Source organism: Sphaeramia orbicularis, unplaced genomic scaffold, assembly GCF_902148855.1.
Source record: "Sphaeramia orbicularis unplaced genomic scaffold, fSphaOr1.1, whole genome shotgun sequence".
In the NCBI taxonomy this organism is placed as follows: domain Eukaryota; kingdom Metazoa; phylum Chordata; class Actinopteri; order Kurtiformes; family Apogonidae; genus Sphaeramia; species Sphaeramia orbicularis.
In genome coordinates this window covers 71378-84784 of record NW_021941609.1, presented here as the reverse complement: position 1 = coordinate 84784, position 13407 = coordinate 71378, and the positions used below count along the sequence as shown (strand labels likewise).

General features: G+C 40.7%; 1 protein-coding gene across 1 annotated transcript in view; it reads right to left on the bottom strand.

Annotated features, from left to right (window-relative positions):
- Window positions 1-10846, bottom strand: part of LOC115416457 (beta-1,3-N-acetylglucosaminyltransferase radical fringe-like) — a 36837-nt gene extending 25991 nt beyond the window's left edge. The window contains exons 1-2 of the mRNA XM_030130231.1: window positions 10516-10846; window positions 846-1428 (exon numbers count right to left, since the gene is read on the bottom strand). Of these exons, the coding sequence (XP_029986091.1) occupies window positions 846-1331 (486 nt within the window). The 5' untranslated portion in view covers window positions 1332-1428; window positions 10516-10846. The remainder of the gene's footprint in view (window positions 1-845; window positions 1429-10515) is intronic.
- Window positions 10847-13407: the final 2561 nt, after the last annotated feature.

Genomic DNA, 13407 nt, shown 5'->3' with positions numbered 1-13407 from the left:
TGGGGGGGTCCCAGATTCTTTACTTTAGGACAGTAAAATGTTTGCTGAATGTGTCTCTTGGTATTGGGTTTCTGTGGAACTTCCTCTTCAGAGGCCCAGTGCAGGGCGGTCCTGGATAAATGACGGGCCAAGTCTACATTTATTTTCTTATAAATGTCCTGTGGTTCCACTAAATGTCAACAAACTATCTCAGTGAGGAATCTCTGGCACTTTTAAGACAACATCCCAAAACCAGAGCAGCTAGAGGGCGTCAGCTCTGTTCAGATGTCACATGCACATCTGTCATCCCATCTCTGACCAGTTCAGTGCCCATCATTCACCCCGGCATTAAAACATGCTCCCAAACTGTCTTCATGGATCATTAGTAACTGCACCTGACTTCCACTTGCATCTTGTTGCAGCTTAGAATAAAGACAGGCAAGTGTCTGATATGACATTTATCACATCAACTGATATGAAGTATTTTATCAACTTAGCAATTCGGGTCAAATCATCCAGCTCTAATGAATAAAATATGATCAAGTACGTCACACATTTCATCCATGGCTTACATTGAACACAGGCGCACAGGATGGACAAACAGCAGGAGCTAAGGGTGACATGTGACATCTACCCAACTTTAATGCATAACAAAACCTTTTCAACTATATTCAGAAATATGTTTCTAAATACATAAGACTGGTGGTAAATTAAAGAAAAGTGCCTCATTGCTCTTTGGTAGTTATTCTCTGTAGACTCAGAATCAGAACCAGACCTGCTACACTTCTTGGAACTACTTTTGATTTCACCTTAATGAGTTAAAGTAACTGTGGCTTCATCTCCACCAATTGATGAGCTTTTCTCACCTGTTGTTTGGCTTGGGAAACCCAGGTCTGGATCAGAAGCTCCAGTCTGGACTTGTGGTATTTCCTGGTGGTTTTCACTGCAATAAAAATGTCCTTGGACTCCAGCTGGCCATATGACCTCACACCTAAATCCCCCAAACCCTTTCCACCTCCCATTTCTGGGTTTCTCTGGGAGTCTGTGTCCCTCTCGGGGCTGATGTTACCATCCCTGGCAACTTGAGTCTCGGTTGGCATCCCCTGCCAGGTGGAGCCCCGCTTGAGGCCTGGGTCTCCACCCTGAACAGACCCTTCCAGAGCCTCTGCATGCTGTAGGCCGTGGGTCGAGGCCTTTGCAGCCGGTGCAGGTCTGAGCTGGGCTCTGGGCTGAGGCAGGTCCAGCTGCCGGGGGGTGGGCTGCAGGGCAGGAATAAGCAGGAGAAGGAGGCCGCAGAACGCCAGGGAAAACAGGAAGCACCACTTACTGACGCCCACTGAGGTTATGTGCATCCTGAAGAACGAAGGGACCGGGTTGATCAGCCTCCAGGGCCGGGGTCCCCCTCAGCACCGGGTCCCATCCTCACTCCATCACCCCATCATCAGACGCCTGCACAGACAGACTGAGTTCACTGCACCATTCAACAATCAATCAATCAATCAAGTTTTATTTACATAGCACCAAATCATAACAAGTTATCTCATGACACTTCACATATGCTGTCTTTCCACTACATGGAACCGGCTCGACTCGACTCTGATACCAGGTCCTATTCCCGGAGATTGTTTTCATTACAGGATACTACCAACTTTACAGTACCTGAACGTCATTGATGCAGTGTGTTACTTCCGTGTCATGTGCTCAGAGTTGCTGATAAACTCGCTCGTTGCATGTTGTCTCGTCAAACTCATGCTGAATTTTTGCGTCGGCCACCAAAGACTGAATCTCCTGACTGAATGGTGTAGTTTTACAGATTGTCAGCATGTGGATTAACCTACCGCTATATTTACTGTAAACTTCTGCATCTGTTTTTTTGTAAACGCCGGGTCACAGAGACAACTCTCTGACCGATCAGTGGTCTGCAGTGTTTACACGTCACGTTTTAGTATCTGGTTCCCAGTCTTTGATCCTCGGCGGAGGTGAGACCAAAAAACTAGTACTGAGTACCAGATTCCAGGTCCTTTTTTGTAATGGAAACGCAAAAAGGCCGAGTTGAGTCAAGCCGAGCTGAGACCACGTAGTGGAAACGTAGCAAAATAGAACTGGAATAAACCAGACTCTCAAGCCAATCTAGAGAACCCAAGGGAATCCTCCAGGAGCAGACACTTGTGACTGGTAACAGTGGAAGGACAAACTTCACAGACACACAGCACACAACAGCACTTAGACTTCAGCAGTAAACAAACCCAGCAGAGGCCACTCAGAGGAGCTGCTCTCAACTTCAGCTTACGTATTTATAAGGTGAGATTGTACAAACTACAGTAAAAGCTAACCCCAAACCCTGGAGTAATAATGAATTTGATGGACGTGTCCCAGTGGGAGTACAACACTGTGCAATGGTACAAATGTGTCTACCACTTAAGATTTGGCAATACTGAGTTGTTCCATCTGAAATATATTTGAGGCATGTAGGCTATGTAGAAAATCACAGATAGACTCTGTCATGACTGTAGGATGTTGCTAAGCACCAACCCAGAGGAACCACGTATCTATTCCAATGTGATCACCATCCTTCACCGTCCGACATTATTTCTTCATGCAGTTCTTTTAGTTGCTAGAGTTTATCATCAAAAACAGGTTATGTGAGGCCACAGTAACCTTAACCGGTGGCTGCCAAAATCTAATAGTTTCATTCTTGAATACAAGTAAATATTTATTTCAAATATGAAGATACTCCAGCAATATCATGTTTTAAGTATTATGTGTGTGGATATACTGTATAAACCTTCTTATAGAAATGGATTAGGGATGTAAACAGTTAAGCAACTCTCAATTAATTGTCTATAAGAATTTGTTCAATTAAATTATTAATTGTTGGTTAATTGCCCTTTTCCACGTCCTGTCCGAAGGCTGTCTGTTTGACTGCGCTGCAACGTTGCAGCTGGGATAGCCAGTCATAGAACCGGATCATGGTGTTGATGAGTTAGAATGGTTTTATGGACATGGTGGAGCCAAACACAGACCGACCATCTGTTTGCGGTTGGAGCCAAACACAGACCGACCGTCTGTTGTGGGTGGAGCCAAACACAGACCAACCGTCTGTTTGTGGGTGGAGCCAAACACAGACCGACCGTCTGTTTGTGGGTGGAGCCAAACACAGACCAACTGTCTGTTTGTGGGTGGAGCCAAACACAGACCAACCGTCTGTTTGTGGAAGCGGTGCACCCACACCTAAATACCCACACAAATGTGGGGTCGGTATTGGATCAGAGCGTTTTCTGTGGAGGTTGGTCTAGTCCACGGTCATCTGGACTATCTGGTCAGTGAGACAGAAGTTAAAACATCTTCCAGGCTCCTGATCTGGGCCACAGGTATGTCCCACATTATGTCCAGCAGTCACCCTGGTGAACAGAAGAAAATGGGGGGGGACATCTCCGCTGAAATCTCCCTTCATCATTTCAGTGATGCAAACTCAGAAATGCCCATCCATTCCCTCTACACTGCCCCTCTTCAGATCAATTTGTTTTATTGAATGTCTTTGTTGAATTTCTTTAGTTCTATTCCATAAATGTCATTGTCTGTACTGGATCCAATGGTTCAATAAATCAGTCATTAAGGAATATGACATGCATTTTTCATGAAGTATATAAACAATATTTAGCCTTTATTCTTATAGACCCTATCGAAAGAGAAAATTCATGTTCTCAGGAAAATAGCCGTTTATCAATTCATCGGTAAACGATCGATAAGGTCAACCAACTAACGATTAATGGATTAATCGATAATTTGCATCCCTAAAATGGATGCATCTGAAAATAAATATAAATGAGAAAATCTGGGAATATTTGGTGCCTAGTGAAAAAGAAGTCACACACTTGAATATTTCATTGGACCACCATAACCCTACCCTACCCCGAACACTTCCATCACTGCACACATTCACTGTCATGTTCTTTCAGTAAACTTATCCAATGTCACAACATTGATTTGCATCCATAGCTCTTTGACTTTTTTGCTCAGATCTTGTACTGATGATGAGAGAGTTGGACTGCTATGGAAGGTTTTACCTGTAGCGTATCAAAGATTCTCCAACTGGTTCAGGTCAGGACTGTATGGGATCCGATCTACCTCTGAAAATGAGGTGTCATGGTCCTGAACCACTCTGTCACAATGTGATTCTGATGAATCCCAGCACTGGCGTCGTGGAATATACCTGTGTCTTCAGGGACGAAAAAATCCCTGGGTGGGTCACTATGAAACAGGGTTGATCTGGACTCATTAGACCACATGACTGGATTTAAATGGTCTAATCCTCTTTGTTATTTTCTTTGCTTGATTCAAGACTATAATTTCACCTCTTGGTTATTGCATATCTTCAATTATGACAGGATTGTTGAACAAGTCATAGTCACACTATCCCCCAACCCCCCCCCCCCCCCCCCCCCCCCCCTGCACATAAGTCATCAGAGTGGCCCCCTTCTGTGGTACCCTATAACGGCGAACTCCTCAATTTCAATTACACCCACTCAATGCAATTTTTTTAAGTTCATAATTGGACGAATCGACTAGTGGTTACAGTGGTCGATGACTAGTTGACTATTGAAGTGGTCATTAGTGGCAGGCCTAAAAGACACCAGTCAAGTTTTCCAACATGCTTTCAGCCTCATGTCTGTCCCTCACACTGAAGTACAAAAACTGATGTACAGACAAATAATGATGCACACTTCGATCAGCTGACTTCATCAACCAACATAAAAAACCCCACAAAACTAAGGTTTGTTCATGAATGCGTATCATTGAATTTATGGAAAACCAGGAATAAGTAACAAAACATAAATAACATCAGTATTGACAAATTGTCATTTTAAATATTGAATAAGTCTGATAGACATGGTAGTGCGCATAGTAATGACTTACAATAGTTTTACTTCTGTTTTGTGAGTAACCGTTGTAATTTTAGTGCTGGTGTATGATCTGTTAAATTAGCCCACATCTGGTTCCAGTCTAAGTTTGTGTCCCCCACAGTGGGCTGGGGCGGCACTTAAATAAAGACAGATGTCCCTGCTGATTTTATGACTGTTGGTCCTAATCATGGGATGTGAACGTCATCATATAGAACCAGCAGGTTCTCCTCCATCCAGACCTACTTCTGTTCATTCGTCCCCACGGCAGCGACTCTATCCAGACAGATGGCCTTTAAAGGCACAAAAGGCTCAACTTCAACATAAACACATGAGACATACAAGTACCTTCACCATCACTCTGCTCCACAAAACAACCTTTTCAGATGAAAAGGAGCATCTTCTGTTTAACCCATTCCTTCCATTACAGACACACGACTGATGACCTAATTACAGTTCATGTGTGGAAGATGGAAAACATAATGCACATGTATTACATTTGGCATTGAACTGATAATACAACAGACTTCACAAAATAAGCAAATCTGGTAATATTAACAGTACGTTCAATTGTTGTCATTTTAATTAATTTAATTAAAATGCTGATGCAGAACAGACTGAATAGTTATTTATGATAGTTTTAAGCTTTGAAGTGGGGTTTATTTCATTCTTCTGTCTGCTTTACATTCATGGTTCCTCTGTGTTTTCAAGAGGTTAGAATGTTTTCTAAAAGGCATCTCATGTTTGAATGTGGGATATATCGACATTGTTCATGTTTTATTGGGATTCTATGGACTCTTGGATTCTTATTTGGGTTTTTAATCTCATGTTGTCAAACAACCTCCTGCGTTAGGGACAGCGTTGGATGCACAAGGAGAAACACTCCCAATTTTAGACACTATATGAACAAATAAACAGGTTTTTACATATGAGCAAATGTCACAATCCCCATCTTTTCAAGGGGTTTGATGTAATGAAAGCTGGAGTCTGTGTTCACAAAAACTTCTTCCACCAGTGGAAAAGCAGAAGGTTTTAGGCCCTTTTCCACCGCAGGAACTCTTGCAGGAACTTTGTGCATTACCCTGAACTTTCAAAGTTCCTGGTGCGTTTCCACCGAAAATTACCCAGGTAAATGACTTTCCCCCAGCCCCGAATTTACCCCGAAGAAATTCCTGGTAGGGAGGTAGTACTTTCCAGATTACCAGGAACTTTAAGGGGCGGAGCTGTGTGCTGGAGAAGGCTGAGTGGTGGACTAGACTCACAGCATTTCCGCATTCTGTTCACCGCCAATATTTAATTCATGTAATTTCCACAAGCTTTGGATTTTGATAATTCAGAAAATGGACCAAAAGAGAAGCTACAACAAGTAGACGGACGACGAGGAAATTCAGACGGACTTTGAATCGCCGACACGAAATGAGCAAGGTTTGAGTAAAAGCTGTTGGAGTCAAATATAAGACACAAGCCTAAAGAAATACAAGAAAAGAAGAAGAAATGTATGCAGGATTAAAAGAAACTAAAGGACCACAACGGTCGCAGTGGATCTGACTGTCGAACAAACAAATGGTCTGAATATGACAGAAATATTCACTGTTTAGTTGGTTCCCTGCTGTAACAGCTGTCAGCAACCATCAGCTGTTTAGACAAAAGTGAAGTCCAGTTAACCTAATGCTAATGCTAACTGGTTAACAGTCTGACACTAAACCTAAATCACAGAACTGGATGTATTTGTGTTGTCACCATGAGCTGAACACTGGTTTATTCTGTATGTTTGTGATTTCCACCTGAAATGGACCGGACAGACTCGCCTCTTTTTCTGAACCTGCGGCTCGTTTGTGTCCTGGTCCAACATCTACTGCTGTTTACAACGGCCCAGGTCAGACAGGTCACATGACACATCAGACTGGTAGGAATCTTTCATCATGTGTTCTGAGATTCATTTTAGCATTTTTATTACTCTTCCAGTAGGAAAGCGAAAAAGGGACCGGGACCATGGAGTTCCAGACCAGCTGGTCCAGACCCTGGTCCAGAAGCCTGAACCTTTCACACGTGTTTATTTCCCTTTTAATCTCGAGGCACCTTGTTTTGTTTCAATTTTTAATTAAAAAAATCTAACCTAATACTGTCTGTTCATTTACAAGGTATCAAATGTGAGTAGAGTATAAGTACTTTTATCAATAATCTACAGTCAAATTAAATGCAGGCATTTGAGTAAATGTGTGTGACTTTAGGGTTGAACCTGGACTAAATCTGTAAAACAATAGAAATGAAACAGAACCATCCATCACATTTAAAGTTAGACGTGATTTTGTTTAAGGAATGAGAAGTGGAAAATACATGTTCTACCATTTTTAAATACAGATTAAGGATCTGTAATGATGGTTAACTTCATTTAAAATGTATTCCAGATGGATTAAGTGATTCAACAACCAGTTAAATGTTAAACCCAACCCATCCACTTAAAGTAGTGTGTTATTTTATTGAACTAGAGCTGAGTTTGTGAATGGACATGAACTGGACTAAGGGTTCTGGTACTGCTCCCTCATACATCATCAGCCTGATTTGAATAAATGACCCTGAACTTTGGGGTGTGATGGAAATGCAATTACCAGGAACTTTTTTACCCCAAATAAGTTCCTGGTAATAAAGTTCCTGGGCTTTTGGTGGAAAAGGGCCTATTGTAAATGGTGCCGAATCAGACAGGGCACAGAGTTAAGAGTGGAATACCCCAAGGCAGAACATTGGGCCTGATATTATTCCTAATCTTTATAAATGATATGCTAAGTGAGACCATCTGCCCTACTGAGTTATTCGCGAATGACGCAAGACCATTCGAAAGAGTGCAGACTTTGGAGGATTGCCAAAAAATACAGGATGATGTGAACATGCTGCGGTTATGGGCCGTGACGTGGCAGTTACGCTTCCATACAGTACTGAGAGTGGACAGAAAACATCCAGACTACAAGTACTATATGATGGCTGGGGAAAATCAAGTCAAACCGGCAGTCTCGGATTGTGATAAAGATTTGAGTATACATGTTGACGAAAGGTTAAAGTTTGCCAACACATCAAGAACATTGTCAAGAAGGGTAATCAGATATCAGGCCTCGCTGGTGATCATTGGAGTATACTGATGATGATATGTTACTGGCACTACATAAAGACAATGATCTATTCCTATCTGGAGTATGCATGGTCTCCTCACAAATGGAAACTAGCTAAGGAGCTGGAGAAGGTGCAAAGATGTGCCATTAAGCGACTACCACCACTGGTAGGTCGCAGTTACAAGGGCCATCTGCAGAAGCTCCGTCTACCCACATTGGTCTCCCGAAGGCTAAAACGATCAACATGTTCAAGTACATGAATGTGTATGACACAACTGCAGAACTTTTCCCTGAAGACCTGTGTGTCAAGACTATGTTGTGCTGAATTATACTCCCTGCCGAAAACTGCATCACACAGCAGCTGCCAAAAACAGCTCCCCCTTCCTAAATCAGCCAGGACAAAGGTCACCAAATTCACCGTAACACCAGAATACTCCTAATGTGAGCTGCTAAAGTCATTTCACTCCTGTAGCTTTGCAAGCTTATTGTAATGGGGGATGCAGTTCTCTGCAATATCTGCTGCCGAATTCTGCACCGTGCCAAAAACTGCATCCCCAGCCGCGGGTGATACAGTTTTCAGCAGTATCTGTTTTCATTGCTATATATTTTGTGTGTTGTGCATCTAGGATTTAACTGTAGAAAGTTTCATATACCTTACAGTTTGCACATTCTTTAATATTAACCAGATTAAAAAAAAAAACAAAAAAAAAAAACATAACTGCAATATTTTACAATATTATTCAAGACTTAATTGCTACACAGGCATGATGGTGTTAAGAGGTTGAATAATTCACAATTAATTTCATACCCTACAGTCTGAAAGGAGAAAAAATTGTGACAGGGTGAATTTGGTGCACATTGTCCTCTCCTTGGCTGATTTAGGAAGAGGGAGCAGTTTTCGGCAGGGAGTAGAATTCGACACAACAGACTAGGGGCCACAGCAAGAAGATTAACAAGTCCTATGCAAGAACTGATCTGCACCACTATTTTTTCAACACAGCTCACCTTTTGATTAGAGCTGCAACCGATTAAACAATTAGGTGCTTGAAGCCAATGCAAAAATTCATGATTTGATTAATCGACTCGAATTGATTGAAGGGAAATATTCTATTGCAGTTTTCCTGAATTGAAGCTTCTTTGTGCGGCACAATAAGTGTCCATGTGAAACACAACAGTGGAACCAATGTTTCACAGCAGAGAAATGAAGGAAACAAAGCTTTGATTCAGGAGAACTGTGGCTGAATGACTTTTTGGATCACTTTGAGTCGATTAATCGGTTGCCGCTCTACTTTTGATTAAAACACTGTTAGTGCTTCCTCTGTGAAATCGTTCAAAAATAGAGTCGACAGATATGTCAAGGGCCACCCACCTGTATATGATTATAGAGCAGTGGACAATCCTGTTACTCCTCGCACGTCAACAATCTAAGTAAGGAATGGCTCATCAAAGGAACAAACGTTCCTATTGCAACATGTATGACTATGTTTCCACATTCACTACGGAGCCTCTGAAGGTTCAAATGGGTCATCTGATGACCATGAGAAGATGAATAACTGTATTTTACACCAATTATTGACATGGATTGATAGGATTAGTGGATCAACAAGTATTAAACCAGTGGTTTCCAACCTTTTTTGGCTTGTGAACCCATTTTAACATCACAAATTTATGGCAACCCCAGACATTCAAAACAGAGACTTTTCTTTTTTTTTTTTTTGTTTATTCTGGCTAAAATTAATTTGTTTTTGATCATGTAATAGTTTGCTATTCTACATTGCAAATAAATGTTAACTTTAGAGAACATTTAGTCTATATAATGTATATTATTGCGGACAGGGGCGGTAAATCCAGGTGTAGATTACTGCACAAAGGGTCAGGATCTGTCCAGTCAGTCCAGCTGTGATTTACAAGGAGGACAATTAATACTGAACAAACAAGAACTGAAACTATGAATTATGAAAGAGCTGCAGCATCTGAAACTGACCACAACGAACATTTGACACACAAACAGAACCACAGTGCTGCAGTTTCACTCTCACAGTTTGGCATGCCTTTTATGTACTGGGGCTGTCTGTCAACTCACCATATACTTTTTATTAGGAAGTTTTTTTTTTTTTTTAATCAATTACTATAAATTTCCAGCGACCCATTTGAATTCCAGGCGACCCCAAGGTTGAAAAACACTGTATTAAACGGTTTACATCAGTAGATGCTTTTGGATGTTCAGGTCTTTATGGGTCAAAAAGTTCCAAAATAAAACTACGACATTTGACGACTGTTCAGTTCGGTTCTTATTGTCTTTATTTTAACCACAGATCTACACTAACTCACAGCTGAGGCTGCTAAAACCTCACAAAGAAACCATGTGGGCTGATTTATTGAAAACACATGCTGTGGAGAAAAGTGTAAACGGCAGCTTTTAAAGGCTTTTGTGTCAGTGATGCAACATGGGTGTTTGTGCTACGGATTAAAAGTATGTGTAGAAGTTGAACTTCAGCAGAGTCTGAGGAGAAACAACAGGAACCACTCACCATCAAACAGCACAGCCTGCATTTGACCTCTTGAATCCACGATCCCACTTTAAAGTCACTCGTTAAAGGCCGGTGAGGCTGTGAGGTGGTCTAAACACGGCGGAGCTTCTGCACAACCATCCCGGACTCAGAGCTGGAGGACCCACGGCAGGACGCGTCCTTTGTGTTCCGCCCTGACTCTAGCTTCAGCCCGGTCCGCCACTTTCTCATTACTTTGTTCGTATTGTATCCTCTGTTTTCAGAAGTTAAAAGACTGATACGAACCGAAGGTAACTGAACTACCAGCCCGTTCGGCTCTGCTTAGCCATACACTCGGCTTCATGCTAAGTACACCGCGTTAGCATATTAGCACTTCCGGTTCTGCATTTCAAAATAAAAGTGACTGACGCGGCTCCATGCTAAATACACCGCGTTAGCACATTAGCACTTCCGGTTCTGCATTTCAAATTAAAAGTTACTGACTCGCAGTGAAGATTCCTGAAAGACCTTCAGAATATACGTGAAATATTTTAAGAATTGTGTAGTCTTTAATTACCTCCGCCAAGGAGGTTATGTTTTTGCCAGGGTTTGTTTGTCTGTTTGTTTGTTTGTTTGTTTGTTTGTCTGTCTGTCCGTTAGTGTGCAACATAACTCAAAAACTTAAGGACAGATTTGGATGAAATTTTCAGGGTTTGTTGGAAACGGGATAAGGAAGAAATTACTAAATTTTGGTGGTGATCGGGGGTGGGGGGGCCCACGGGGGGCACTGATCAGCCTTGGCGGAGGTCTGCGCTCTCCAAGTGCTTCTAGTTTCATCATGTTTTACTGACAAAACACGTTTTTTGTTGTGTCTCTGTTTTGTGGTTGTTGTTTGTTTTCTTTCTTTCTTTTTTTTTTTTTCTTTTTCTTTTACCTTGTAACACTCTTCTCCAGTTTTATGTCTACTTTTCAATTGTACACCTTTTTTATGATTCAAGTTTTTATTAAAGTTTTAACTTGGTACACAACAATCATACAATGTTGCTTAATGTTAACAAAGAGGACTTCTATACATACATGGAAAGTATCAAAAATGCTACAAAGCATGGAAGTTCCCAAAAAGAAAAAAAATAAAATAGAAAAAAAAAAAGAATGAATGAATAAAATAAATCAATCAGTCAATACCAGAGGGCAGTAGTTCAGCTGTCATCCTGCTGACTTTCACTCATAGTTCTGTCAGACCAGAATGGTTTCCAAACTGGTGCTGTGGTCCCAGCCCAACTGTTAACCATATGAAGCACACACTCATATGAAGCAGTCTTTATCATGTTTACCCATTCTTTAAATTGTGGGGCTTTAGGGGTTTTCCAATGTTTAAGAATAATCCTAACTGCCACCGAGACCCCAACCATGATGACAGAACATTTTCCATTTGATACGTTAGCTGTCTGTCCTTTTTCACCCAGTAGACACAGCCTTGGACAGAGTGGGATGATTCTGTCCAACCACTTACTTAAAATATGTACAACAACCATCCAGAAACGTTTGATGTACAAGGTGGGGAAGCAAAATTTACAATGAACATTTAGTTGTTTTTTCTCAGCAGACACTACATCAGTTGTTTTGAACCCAAACATATACTGATGTCATAATCATACCTAACACTATTATCCATACCTTTGCAGAAACTTTTGCCCATATGAGTAATCAGGAAAGCAAACGTCAAAGAGTGTGTGATTTGCTGAATGCACTCGTCACACCAAAGGAGATTTCCAAAATAGTTGGAGTGTCCATAAAGACTGTTTATAATGGAAAGAAGAGAATGACTATGAGCAAAACTATTACCAGAAAGTCTGGAAGATACTATTAAAGAAGAATGGGAGAAGTTGTCACCCCAATATTTGAGGAACACTTGCACAAGTTTCAGGAAGCGTGTGAAGGCAGTTATTGAGAAAGAAGGAGGACACATAGAATAAAAACATTTTCTATTATGGACATTTTCTTGTGGCAAATAAATTCTCATGACTTTAAATAAACTATTTGGTCATACACTGTCTTTCAATCCCTGCCTCAAAATATTGTAAATTTTGCTTCCCCACCCTGTAAATTGTACACTTTTTATAGCGATTATGCACTTTTAAGAATATAGCAGCTTTTCCTTTCATTGTAGAATTGTACAGTGACAATAAATATTCTATTCTATAATTTTGAAACTTTACAATTATAATTCGACATGTTTCATTAAATTACACAATTTTAAATGTTCTTTAAATAATATTTAATTTAGATAAGAGTGAAACAAACTGGGATATAGTTAAATGTATAAAGTGTTGTAGCGGCTATTTGTCATCAAAATTAAATCAACTTAAAGGTGACTGAACTTCAGACTTTAACATAATTCAAATAACCACTGGATGCACCATGGGTTTGTAGTTTACACAGTCAAAAACAAAATGTCCATAGCTTTGATGTAGTTCAAGTGGTTTATTTCCAGGATTTTTCTGGTAAACAACAACCAAAGCCTTTTGTGCTGTCTCTCCTGCTCATCCTGTCTGACTGATTGTCTGTCTGTGAATGACTGACTGGTTGTCTGGTAAAAAACCTTAGGCCTACCCAGGTGCATGCTGATCTAACTTGGTGCTGCCTATTTATGCCCAGGTGTATGGAAGTAAATCTGTCTCATCAGATTTTTAATTATAAAAGCCACTGAATTTCTAGCTCTGAATTTTTCTGCACTGAAATTAAGTATCTGAATTTTTTCAGCATCACATGACCAACCTAATGTAACTTGATTAGCTGGCTGTCGGTTTGACTTGAGATAGAATCATTGCTTATCCTTGGTGTCCTGGATGTGTAATCTGAATTTTTTTGTTTGAATTTTTTACTTCTGAATTCTTTGCATCTTATTTTTTTTAGATCTGATTTTTTTGCTTC